Source organism: Mus caroli, unplaced genomic scaffold, assembly GCF_978045245.1.
Source record: "Mus caroli unplaced genomic scaffold, Mus_caroli_1 scaffold_8, whole genome shotgun sequence".
NCBI classification, from domain to species: domain Eukaryota; kingdom Metazoa; phylum Chordata; class Mammalia; order Rodentia; family Muridae; genus Mus; species Mus caroli.
In genome coordinates, this window is record NW_028227263.1 from 65,144,916 (window position 1) to 65,157,471 (window position 12,556).

At 42.3% G+C, this 12,556-nt stretch overlaps 1 protein-coding gene across 2 annotated transcripts in view; it reads right to left on the minus strand.

Annotated features, from left to right (window-relative positions):
- Whamm (WASP homolog associated with actin, golgi membranes and microtubules) overlaps nt 1-12,556 on the minus strand; it is a 35,865-nt gene that overhangs the window by 9,937 nt on the left and 13,372 nt on the right. For both annotated transcript variants that reach the window (XM_021168583.3, XM_085841594.1), the window contains exons 4-5: nt 11,955-12,124; nt 10,749-10,914 (exon numbers count right to left, since the gene is read on the minus strand). In XM_021168583.3, coding sequence (XP_021024242.1) covers nt 10,749-10,914; nt 11,955-12,124 — 336 coding nt within the window. The remainder of the gene's footprint in view (nt 1-10,748; nt 10,915-11,954; nt 12,125-12,556) is intronic.

Below are 12,556 nucleotides of genomic sequence, written 5' to 3' on the forward strand. Positions count from 1 at the left end.
CAGGTGTGGTGGTGCATTTTAAGGTCTGCCCCCTCCCACCAGCATAGCTGTAGCCATTTTGTTCCATGCCTGCTGGCTATTTTATACTGTTGCTATAAAATACCTGCCAGTCATTGACACAGAAAAATAGCTTGTCTCAGAGCAGGGTCAAGCTGACCACATCCCTGTTATGTTCTGTGTGTAGTTTGTTCATCTTAAGAAATTCCACAAAGCTTTACATAGGACCCATCAAGTTCAAGGTCAATGTGAACTGTCATGTCTAAAATGGCTTGAGTCCGAGATGACCACTGGGCAACACTTCCTGCACCAGCAATTGAGCTCAGTATGGGTTTGTGGGATTTCTCCTTTATATGCCTGCCCTGGGAACAGACGTACCACAGTTAGGCACCTGAGTCCTTTCTGTGGTCGTGAACATTCAGTCTTGGGGTATGCATTCAATAAACTATTCCTGCTTAACTGAGATCAGTGTTCGTGTGGTTTGGGTGGCGATTCCTGAGTCTTAACATTTGGTGGATTGGCCAAGCTTCCACCTCAAGCACCTCTCGTTACTGACAGTGAGCGCCCCCAAACCAGCTGGGCCCTCCATAAGGAGGTAAGGTTTTTTGTTTTGTTTTTGTTTTTTCTTTTAACCTGCACAATTATTTTTCTTTGGTTTTGTTTATGGTACCTTTTGGAAAGATTCAGAGTGTAAAACCTGGACACAGTGTTTCCTTGGGCCTGAGGACAGGGACGTTCAGACTCCTCTTGCTAGGGGTTGGAGTACAATCTACTGCTTTGCACTTTGACCTGGTCAGGACTCTCGCCCCAGAGCCCTACAGCGCTGTATCTGTCTTTGAAATTCTATTTTGTTTTCTGTCTTCCACTTCAGCTTTGGGTTTTTTTGGTTCCTCTCTTCTGTCTTTAACTCATTCACTATCGGACATTTGAGTTCCTTTGGGGGGACATCTGGGCTCCCACCCCCCAACTCTATTGATTGTCCTTGACATGCTACTCTGTCCGTGTCTGACAGTTTCTGTCTGTAGTTTTGTTTCATTGCCTAATTGTTGCTCTCTGTTTCACATTCAGAGGAAAAAATAATTAAAACTTCATCTGCTGACCATTTACCTTTTGACTTAGTTTAACTCATTTCAAGGATCCTTAGAAAAAGAAAAAAGAAAAAAAGAGCAGCCTGAATTGAGACAACAAAAACTGGGGCTGCCTTTGGGGCCCTGCACCTGCAGCCAGGAGTCCAGCATTGCTGGAGAAGCCCCACCAGTGGCTGCTTGGTCTATATGAGCAGCTCTGAAAGGGGCCAGCAACTTCTCAGCCTCTTTGGTAAGAAAGCTGATGTCCAGTCCTACAAACCTTTGTGTCCATGAGAACTGGATTCAGCAGGTGGTAAAGTGCTCCTCTGAAATTACATCTAAAGTGTACTGGCTAGTTTTGTGTCAACTTGACACAGCAGGAGTTATCACAGAGAAAGGAGCTTCAGTTGAGGAAATGCCTCCATGAGATCCAACTGTAAGGCATTTTCTCAATTAGTGATCAAGGGGAAAAGGCCCCTTGTGGGTGGGACCACTCTGGGCTGGCAGTCTTGGGTTCTATAAGAGAGCAGGCTGAGCAAGCCAGGGGAAGCAAGCCAGTAAAGAACATCCCTCCATGGCCTCTACATCAGCTCCTGCTTCCTGACCTGCTTGAGTTCCAGTCCTGACTTCCTTTGGTGATGAACAGCAGTATGGAAGTGTAAGCCGAATAAACCCTTTCCTCCCCAACTTGCTTCTTGGTCATGATGTTTGTGCAGGAATAGAAACCCTGACTAAGACAAATTGGTACCAGCAGAGTGGGGTATTCCTGTGACAACCTGACCATGTTTTGGGGAAGACTGTGGAAAGACTTTGGAACGTTGGGCTTGAATATCCATTCGCTGTTAAGAGCTCTGTCAGATGTTGTGTAGGAGCTTGGAAAATAATGTTGAGAACAGTGCAGAAGATGAAGGCCTGGCTTGTGAAATTTCAGAGGGAAAATTAAAGACTCTTTTCAGGGCCATTGCTGTTTTGATTGTTAAGATTCTGTAGTTCTGGTTAGCTGGGGCTGAAGAATCAGCTGTGATTAACAAGATACCAGAACTACTAAAGCAAAAACTTTGCATTACTGGGACTATTGATGCTGGTTAGCTGGAGCTAAGAAATTAGCGGTGATTAAGAAGAGACCAGCATCATTGATGTGACATCTTCTGGGAAGTGTTTTCTGAAAGCACAAAGAGGCTGTGTTCCAGAGATAGCCAAGGTTGTACTCCTGCTGCAGCAGGACTTGGTAATATGTAAGGGTCACCCAGGTGGTACTGCTTTTGAAGGCATGAAGGGATCATGCAGAGCAGCTGAGGCTCGGCACTGTGAGAGGGCATGGAAGGCCATTGGTGAAGGTGCAGCCTCAGTTGCAATTGAAGGCCCAGGACTGAAGGGGTCACGCAGTGTTTTGGAGATGCCAGTACCATGAGATGACCACCAAGAGCAGCAGCAGCAGTGGAGTACAGGCATCTGGCGCCTAGAGGACGACACGTGTGCTACAAAGGGCATGGCTGGAGAAGTGACCCAAGCCCTTGGAGGAGCCCAGAAGATCGTGAGTTGGATCCCAGACATTGGACGGTTGGAGATTGATTTTTGCTTTTGATTGTGACTGTGCCCTGATATTTTCCCACTTGAAGGAAGAAACTGTTTTAGTGGAGCCCACAGTTAAGAGACTTTTAATTGTAAAAAGACTTTGAATTTTAAAAGAGATGGATATTTTAAAGAGATTGAAATTTTAAGAATATGTAAAGACTGTGGGACTTTTAAAGTTATTTAGATCTTGGGGATGAGTAAGAATGTAAGGGTTGAGGCTTACTAGTGATGTGTTTGTGTGTCAAGTTGACAAGGGGTCAATTGTACTGGCTAGTTTTGTGTCAACTTGACACAGCTGGAGTTATCACAGAGAAAGGAGCTTCAGTTGAGGAAATGCCTCCATGAGATCCAACTGTAAGGCATTTTCTCAATTAGTGAAGAGGGAAAGGCCCCTTGTGGGTGGGACCATCTCTGGGCTGGTAGTCTTGGGTTCTATAAGAGAGCAGGCTGAGCAAGGCAGAGGAGGCAAGCCAGTAAAGAACATCCCTCCATGGCCTCTGCATCAGCTCCTGCTTCCTGACCTGCTTGAGTTCCAGTCCTGACTTCCTTTGGTGATGAACAGCAGTATGGAAGTGTAAGCCGAATAAACCCTTTCCTCCCCAACTTGCTTCTTGGTCATGATGTTTGTGCAGGAATAGAAACCCTGACTAAGACATAAAGAAAGTAAGAAAATTTTGGTCTGTCTATTCTCAATGTATATGGGTATGTGGCCATTCCATCTTTATTTCTGACTGGTCTTAAATATAATGTTTTACATGTCTTAGTTATAAAATATTTGTTTAAAATTTATGATGTATCGTTAAAAATCTGTAACACTGGTAACAAAAAGTTGGCTTAAAAACAAGTACCCCTGGGCTGGCGAGATGGCTCAGCGGGTATGAGCACTGACTGCTATTCTGAAGGTCCTGAGTTCAAATCCTAGCAACCACATGGTGGCTCACAACCATCTGTAATGAGATCTGATGCCCTCTTCTGGTGTGTCTGAAGTCAGCTACAGTGTACTCGCATATAATAAATAAATCTTTAAAAAAAAAAAAAAAAAACAAGTACCCCAGGGTCAAAGCCATTGTGGGCAACAACACAGGGCATGAGCCAACTCAGGGGAACAGCTCTCTAAAGATACTTTTAAATTGGGATAATATTTTCATGCAATTCCTGTCCTAAAAATCAGACTTATAAAAGACAGGATTTAAAACCTGTTTCTTTAATGAGGTATTAAAGCTGCACCTTCATGTATTGTATAGAAGAACTTTTCTTGCCGGCAGCAAACATTTGTAACAACAAAATAATATACTTGGTATCGATTTTAGAGACACTAGAGTGTTTAAACGTAAAAGGATCGATTTTATCTCAAAAGTCATGGTTATGCTTTATGACATCACTCTTAAAAGCCTCACTTTATTTTTGATATTGGAAAAACATTTTAAAAATTATTTAAATATATAAGCTATGGAACATTTTGAATTATATTGATTATAATATCTTTTTTTAAAATTTATTATATGTAAGTACACTGTAGCTGTCTTCCAACACTCCAGAAAAGGGCATCAGATTTCGTCGTGGATGGTTGCTGGGATTTGAACTCAGGACCTTTGGAAGAGCAGTTGGCGCTCTTAACTGCTGAGCCATCTCACCAGCCCCGATTATAATGTCTTTATTAGTATATGGTGGTTGCAATGAAGAAAGACATTTTAACAAATGATGGAAACTATGATGAGTTTAGAAAATGCAATGGACAACAGCCAACAATTGATGGACCTGTGGAGGGGACAACCATGATGACACCAGGCAGTCCCTATCCCAGCATCTATGGATCTGATGATGGGAACAATGAAGATCATAACATAGTCTGTTCATTTAAAATATATAGCTCATGAGTAATGCAACATGATGGCAATTAGATACACATTCCCAAGGGTTTTATCTGTTGTAGCTTTGTCTTTTTCTCTGCATTACATCAAATACATTGCTCTGTAAATTATGGTAATAATACCAGGACTAAAAATTAAGAAATTTATTAATTAAAAAAAATTTTAGAGGTTTACAATATTAAAAAGGTTAAGAATCACTGGCTTTTAAAGTCCACCCTTCCTCCTTCAGTTTGCCTGAACTCCAACAAGGCCCCTCCTCCTGGCAGCCCAACAAGCTGAGCAGATAACAGGTCCCTCCAGCCAAGGCCAAAAAAGTTCCTAGTTTATGTTTATGGGTTAAAAAGTTTTATTTTAATACTAGAAGTTCAATTCAAAACTATCATTTATAAGGCTCAAACCTAACAGGGATTGATAGTAACCTTGAAGACATCAAATCCTTTAATGTGTTCAGAAGTATATTTAAAGTTGTGCTAAGTACTAATGCAGTTAATTATAAGATTAAAGCTTCAGTCTCCTGTTTTATATTTGCAATGTTTAGAGCATATAACTAAAAACAACGATTGATTAACTCAGATATGCTAGGTAGATACTAGCCCTCAAATCTGTCAAATCTGTCAACTCTGCTGAATAAGGCATTTAATGTGTTTAAACTTACTGTGACAGAGACTCCCAAATTCCTAACAGTGACCCTCCAAGGTCTCCAAGAAGATATGGGCATAATGACAAAGGGCACCACTGGGCCTGTGGTAGAAAACCACTGGACATAACTATCCTAAAGCCTCAGGCACTGCAAGGGTACACCCTGAACTGAGGACATACAGAGGACAGCTGGAGAACTGTCTGTCACGTGCAGCTTTAGACAAGGGCTGTCAATCTCTCCCGTGTTCCTCCTCCACAGCAAAAAGCCTCTTTGATGGCCAAAGACTTCTCTTGGTGTCATAGACACACAAGAGCCTGGGGTAACTGTCTAGGTAATAAAATATGGACTAGTCTTTGTCACTTTAATCAATACATAGGCCATCACGTTACAATTTATCCTTCTTCCAGTCTCTCATCACACTGATGGCTTATTGTAGCTTGACAGCTAGAGACTAACAGGCAAATAGCTCCTTATCTTAAGGTAAGGTACCCCTAACACACTGTATTAGTTCATTAGTTAATTCATTTGTTAATAAAAAACTACTAAAAGTTTTTTATTAAAAAGAGCAAACTTGCTCACAGGCCTCATAGTAAATGACAGCTCTCAATGATCAACTGCCTGGGGGGCTGAAGAGATGGCTCAGTGGGTAAGAGCACTGACTGCTCTTCCAAAGGTCCTAAGTTCAAATCCCAGCAACCACAGGGTGGCTCACAACCACCATAATGAGATCTGCCACCCTCTTCTGGCACATCTGAAGACAGTTACAGTGTACTTATGTATAATAATAAATAAACCTTTGGGCCAGAGCATCAAGCAGGGACAGCGGGGGCCGACCAGAGCAAGTGGGGTTGACCGGAGTGAGCAGAGGTCCTAAAAATTCAATTCCCAACAACCACATATAGGCTCACAACCATCTGTACAGCTACAGTGTACTCATATACATAAAATAAATAAATATTCTTTTAAAAAAAGTGGTCCTGGGGGTCCTTTACATACATAAGCAAGAGCAACATCGAGAAGCTTGTGAGTCAGGGTCTCAATATGTAAAAAGTAAATCAATAAATAAATCAACTGCCTATGTCTCATAATAAATAATTGGATAAAAAATATAAAATGTAAAATTTATTTAAAGTCTGAGGAAAAAAATTATTTATGGGTCTAGAAAATTGTTTAAAATTGATAAATGTAAATGATGAGAGTTAAAGGATATAAAAGAACTTAGATGATGATAGAAAAATGACTTAGAAATAAAAAATGCTTCAGGTAAAAGGTATTTGAGGTTGATAAATGTAAGTTATAAATGTTGGAGAGTCTAAAAAGATGTGTAAAATTGGAGGGTTTAAAAAGGCATTTTTTTTTGATTTTTAATATTTTTATTACATATTTTCCTCAATTACATTTCCAATGCTATCCCAAAAGTCCCCCATAGCGCCCCCCACTTCCCTACCCACCCATTCCCATTCTTTTTTTTTTTTTTTTTTTAAGATTTATTTATTTATTATATGTAAGTACACTGTAGCTGTCTTCAGACACTCCAGAAGAGGGCGCCAGATCTCGTTACAGATGGTTGTGAGCCACCATGTGGTTGCTGGGATTTGAACTCTGGACCTTTGGAAGAGCAGTCGGGTGCTCTTACCCACTGAGCCATCTCACCAGCCCCTAAAAAGGCATTTTTAAGATACATAAACATAAGTTATAGAGGTATAAAAATAATAAGATATACAGAAAATAGGGGAAATGTTTTCTATTTCCCCATGCTATTGTTGGACTAAGAATTCCAAGTGCAGACCAAGTGCATTGGCCAGTGAGTCCGACAAGCTAACGAAGCAAGCGCTGGCTTCTTAGGGCTCAGTGTGGAGCTCAAGACTTTAAGTTAACCTCCCTCTGGCTGCCTTCTGAATACAGTCTTGAAAGTGCCTCTCATCGTGCTAAGTCCTTCTCTGTTCAATCTATACATCTGGAATGAGGAATGGTCCATGACTTTTAATCCAAACCTATAGCTTTTACTAGGTCTCAAAGGCATGAGTCTACTGTCGCTGTCTTATAGACATTAACTACTTCTTCTAAAATATGGATTTCAGTATAAATACTAATGTACATCCTTTTGTAAACTAAAGTTCACATAAGCTTCAGGGAACCAAAGTCATAATTCTTGGATCCACCTGCCACAGATCAAATAGACTCCAGATAAGTAAACCTGCCTGTTCTTAAAAATGGGATTTGCCCCTTGGTCTTGGGATTTCTCACCTTCCCTAATTACTAGACGGTTTTAGTTCCTGTCCCGAGTCTATAAATGTCTCAGCAGATTTTCACCTGACTACAGGGATCACCGGTGGAGCTGCTGAACTCTGGGCTTGCTGAAAGCTGATATTAACCAGTGCACTTGATGTGAATGCTCCCCGTCTCTCAGTTGGATCATCTAAGCAGATGCTTCTGAGAAATGCCCCACTGCCCAGCCTTTGACTGCATTTCAGCCTTCCTGAGCCTCTTTGGCAATGTTAATGTCAGGGGGGAGCAGTTGCAGAAGAAAAATAGGACGTTCATTATCCCACCTCACAGACTGAAACACTAAGTCAAAACGCCAATCCTAGGCACACTCTGAAAAGGACCCGACTTCGTGATCCTGACTCTCCTGATGGCCATAAAAATAGATGGGACCCAATGCTGGATTCCTCACTCTCATCTGAAGTTCACATTAGGAAACATCAGAACTCAGACCAGTGATTAGATATAAGACAACTCCCACGGGGCCCATTAAAAATCTAACCAGGAAAGACTCTGGAGACTCTGTGTGCTGCCTTGAGCTGCTGAGGCACGTGCCCCAGCACAACGCATATGAACGCTGGCTAGACCTACAGACGGGAGCCTCGTTACTAGCATCACCCACTGCCTGTGGTTCCCACTCTCACCTTTGACCTATGTAAACCGAGCCAAAATGGAATAGGTGCCCAAAGACTGCAAACATATATGTCCTCTCGTTCTCTAAGTCTTCTGAATGTGGGATCCAGAGTATGGAAAATAGTTTGGCCACCATTCAGGTATATGCCTGCCCCTCAAATGGAGACCCTGATTGTGGGGACAAGATGTGTACTTTTGTGCTACATGGAGCTATAAAACATTAGCTCACAGAGTAACTGATAGGAATAATTATTTTCAATTACAGAAGGTTGAAGCCCACTCAAAAAAAATTTGAAAAACCATCAACCCCACTTAAATTAAGATTAAAAATGACCTAGATGATGCAGGAAAGGTGACTTAGAGTAAGGATCCTGGGATGATGTTCACCATCCAGAGACTTCAGGTCACCAACAACAAGGTCTTAGACATCATTAGTCCCATCAAAATGTTAAGCCCTCTCCCTGATCAAGGAAGGAAAAGGCCTCTGCTCATACACAGGCTCATAGAAGATATCAGAGTCACAGTACAACACAGTCAACACTGTAATGTAATAATTCACCTACAGATGTTAATTCCAGGAGTCTCCCCTTTCTGTTTAGTACCTCCAAAGGCGCTTGGTTTGCTTGTGCCTGGGGACTATCTCTCTGTTTCAGTCCCTTTACCTCACTGAAATGTCTACTTCTGCTTACTTGTACATCTGTTGCCTCAGGTATAACATTATGGGAACGTCTACACTGACACGGGACGGGCAGGGCAGCTCCAATCCTAGGGCCTCCTGGGAGGCATGGGCATAGCAGGGTCTGAGCGCACAAAAGCAGCAGCACTTACTAAAGGAGAACAAAGTTTCAAATACTTAAGCCAACAAAGGCTGATATAAAATTTTGTTTAACTTATCCCCCTGACCTCAGAAAAAAATCTTCAGTCAATTCAAAGAGGAAATTTTAGGTCTGCTCCCCACCCCCAGCATAGCTGTAGCCATTTTGTTCCATGCCTGCTGGCTATTTCATACTGTTGCTATAAAATACCTGCCAGTCATTGACACAGAAAAATAGCTTGTCTCAGAGCAGGGTCAAGCTGACCACATCCCTGTTATGTTCTGTGTGAAGCTTGTTCATCTTAAGAAATTCCACTAAGCTTTACATAGGACCCATCAAGTTCAAGGTCAATGTGAACTGTCATGTCTAAAATGGCTTGAGTCCGAGATGACCACTGGGCAACACTTCCTGCACCAGCATATGAGCTCAGTATGGGTTTGTGGGATTTCTCCTTTATATGCCTGCCCTGGGAACAGACGTACCACAGTTAGGCACCTGAGTCCTTTCTGTGGTCCTGAACATTCAGTCTTGGGGTACGCATCCAATAAACTATTCCTGCTTAACTGAGATCAGTGTTCGTGTGGTTTGGGTGGTGATTCCTGAACCCCAACACTACACACCTACACCCTACACTCCCAGCACTTGGGAAGTGAAGGCAGAAGGATTGGGGATTGAAGTCCACCACTGACTACGAAGCAATCATGAGCTGGGCTGAGCCAGTTACATCAGAGTGTGTCTCCAAAAACAAACAAACAAAACCCAAGGAGTCTATAACACTGTGTGTGCTGTGTCTGTAGACACAGCAGTGGGAGGAGAGCTATTGGGAAAGTAAGGTGACATGAGCTGGGTAAGGACAAAGAAGGGTAACGGAGGTGGCAAGTACGAGCAGTGCACAATGGTATACATGTATAAAATGCATTGTAAAACATAGAATAGAGCCAGGCAGTGGTTGTGCATGCCTTTAACCCCAGTACTTAGGACACAGGCTGGTGGATCTGAGTTTGAAGCCAGCCTGGTCTGCACAGCTAATTCCAGGACAATCAGGGCTACACTGAGAAATGCTGTCTTAAAACAACAAAAACATTAAAATACCAATAAGGAAACTGATGTGAGGTATGGTGGTATACACCTGTGACCCCAGCCCTCTGCAGGCCTGAGGCAGGAGGACTGCAGTGGGTTTGAGGTCAGCTATAGCTACATGGTACAGCTGCTACGGTTTCCTTTTGTGTAGCCTCCCTAGGGGTTTTTATAAACCAGGCCTTGGAAACAACAGAGGGAAGAGGAAAGGATTTCCAATGACTGTCTAGTGCCATTTTGGCAGATATATATTAAAATGTTAAAAAAGCATTGCCCTTAACCCAACCATTCCAGCTTTAGAAATTTATCTCATAAATTACCAGAATTCTGTGCTACACACAAGGACACATGCAAAAAATTTTTTTTGCTGCACTGATGTTCAAGACAGGAAGAAACTAGAAATCACAGCATGCCTGAAAAATGGAGTACTATGCAGCCATTAAAATTCTGTGGGTATTATTATTACTATTATTATTTAAATGAGTTTACTATGCATTGGGTAAAAATAAGGTTACTTGACAGAGTGTATGGCTTTGGTTTTAAAAACTGATATTCATTTTTACATATTTTACACATTTGAAAACCTCTACAGTTATCAGCAAGTTGCTTTCACTAAGTGCCTCTATGTAATGGGCATAAGGATTTCTTTGTCTCATGTATGTCTGAATAATGAATAATGAATATACTGAATAATGAAAATACTGAAGAGAGACTAAAAACATTCAGCAGCCATAAGAAGCAACTGGTAACTGGTCTGTCTGTCCTCAAACACGTGACTCACCTCCCTCTACATAAACATTAACGTTACCTGTTATAAGTCTCTTAACAGAGTCCAACCGCGTGACAAGGATTGTCTCCTCATTTCTCAGCATCTCAAGCTTGACATCATACAACTCCAACTGAACCTCATAACACTGTATCTCTAGCTCATCCACAACATCTAGCTGCTTTCCTTGGTGCGGAAGATCTTCCACCTGGTTTGTATGGAGAAGGAAATAGATTGATTAGCACAGTGAGAGAAAACTGCAAAGCATTCTGGCTGCCTTCTACTCTTCCATGGCGCTAACGGTAAGAAAGGAGACAGGCAGAAACACAGCAAGAGACAAACTTGAACTCACTCAGCATTTTCTACATATACTTCACCTTACCCTTAAAACAAATCAACACGTTCATGGTCTGTAAACATAATGGCGATGAGACTGTGTCATGGGTGGAAGGTGTTACCCCAAGTTTGGATGCTGGCACTCTAATCCCAATGTGACCATGTTGGAGGGAGGGAGCCTTTGGAGGTGACTATGCCTGATGAGGTCAAGAGGGCAGGGCCTTGTGGAGGTGAAGGGTTCTAGTGTGGTTCCTCTCTCCATGGACACAGGACAGGCCCTGTGAGCAAACAGTGAGAACGAGTGGCCACAGACAGCCCTCACCAGAGACACTGATCCCCAGGCACCTAGATCGTGGATATCTAGTCTCCAGAGCTGTGAGAAACAGTGAAATGTCTTTGTAGTCACTCCAACTGTGGCATCTTCTCACAAGCAGCTGGATGTAAGACAGCTACTGACAAGACTCTAAAGTCCTAAGGTCATGGGAACGATTTACCTGACTATGATGCTATGAAGAAAAGCCATTTAGTTAAGATATGATGGAGCACATGCTTGCTTAGCGTGCTGGGCTCAGTGGTGAAGAACGTGCTTAGCTCCTGCAGGAAGGATCCTGCTTCAGAACATTGTCATGATGCATGCACATGTATGCACAAATGTGTGTGTGTGTGTGTGTGTGTGTGTGTGTGTGTGTATGCGTGCATGAGTATATACTGAATGTACTGCTGGACTTCAATCCTAAACTGAGAGTTAGAGAACCAGGAAGGGAAGTGTCCTGGCCCACCCTCATTAGTAAGTAGCCTGTCTACTGAAGTGTGTGGTGAGAAGAACAGAGCTCGTTCCCAATGCCTAGGATGAAAGGGCAATCTAAAGGAATACATGGTTTTAGAGAAAAGATATATTTATTTTCGTCTCACCTTTCTCTGGATTTCAGCTTGCCTGTGTTTTAGACACAGCTCTTTGGCTCTCATAAGCTGCAGAGTCTCCCGAGCTAACATGAGCTTGAGATTTTCTAGCCTGGGCATAGCTGTGGCCCAGGCAGCCTGGCCAAATCTCTTCTGATCCTGCTCCATTTGTTTCTGCATTCCTGAGTTATAATTAATAAAGTAAAACAAAAGTATAACGCACTAATGAATCCTGAGTTCTTTGTTGCCTCTTATCACTAAAACGATTATCACAAAAAGGAATACATGGTCACTGATAGAAACCTTCAGGACAAGCAGGACAATGCCAGCTCATGACCCACCTACCTCACTGAGACCCCTGATTTTATATTTTGGTCCAGACTACTTCTGTGGCTAGACAGGCTCCTATGAACAGTCTGACCAACATTAAGACCATTACTCTACTTTCAGTCTAATTTCAAATCCTAATATATTGGTGTGCTGGTTAGTTTTCATCAACTTGTTACAAACCAGAGTCACCTGGAAAGACGAGCATTAACTGAGCAATTGATTCCATCAGCCTGTGGGCATGTCTGTAGGGCCTTTTTTGACTTTTGATCGATGTAGTAGGCCTA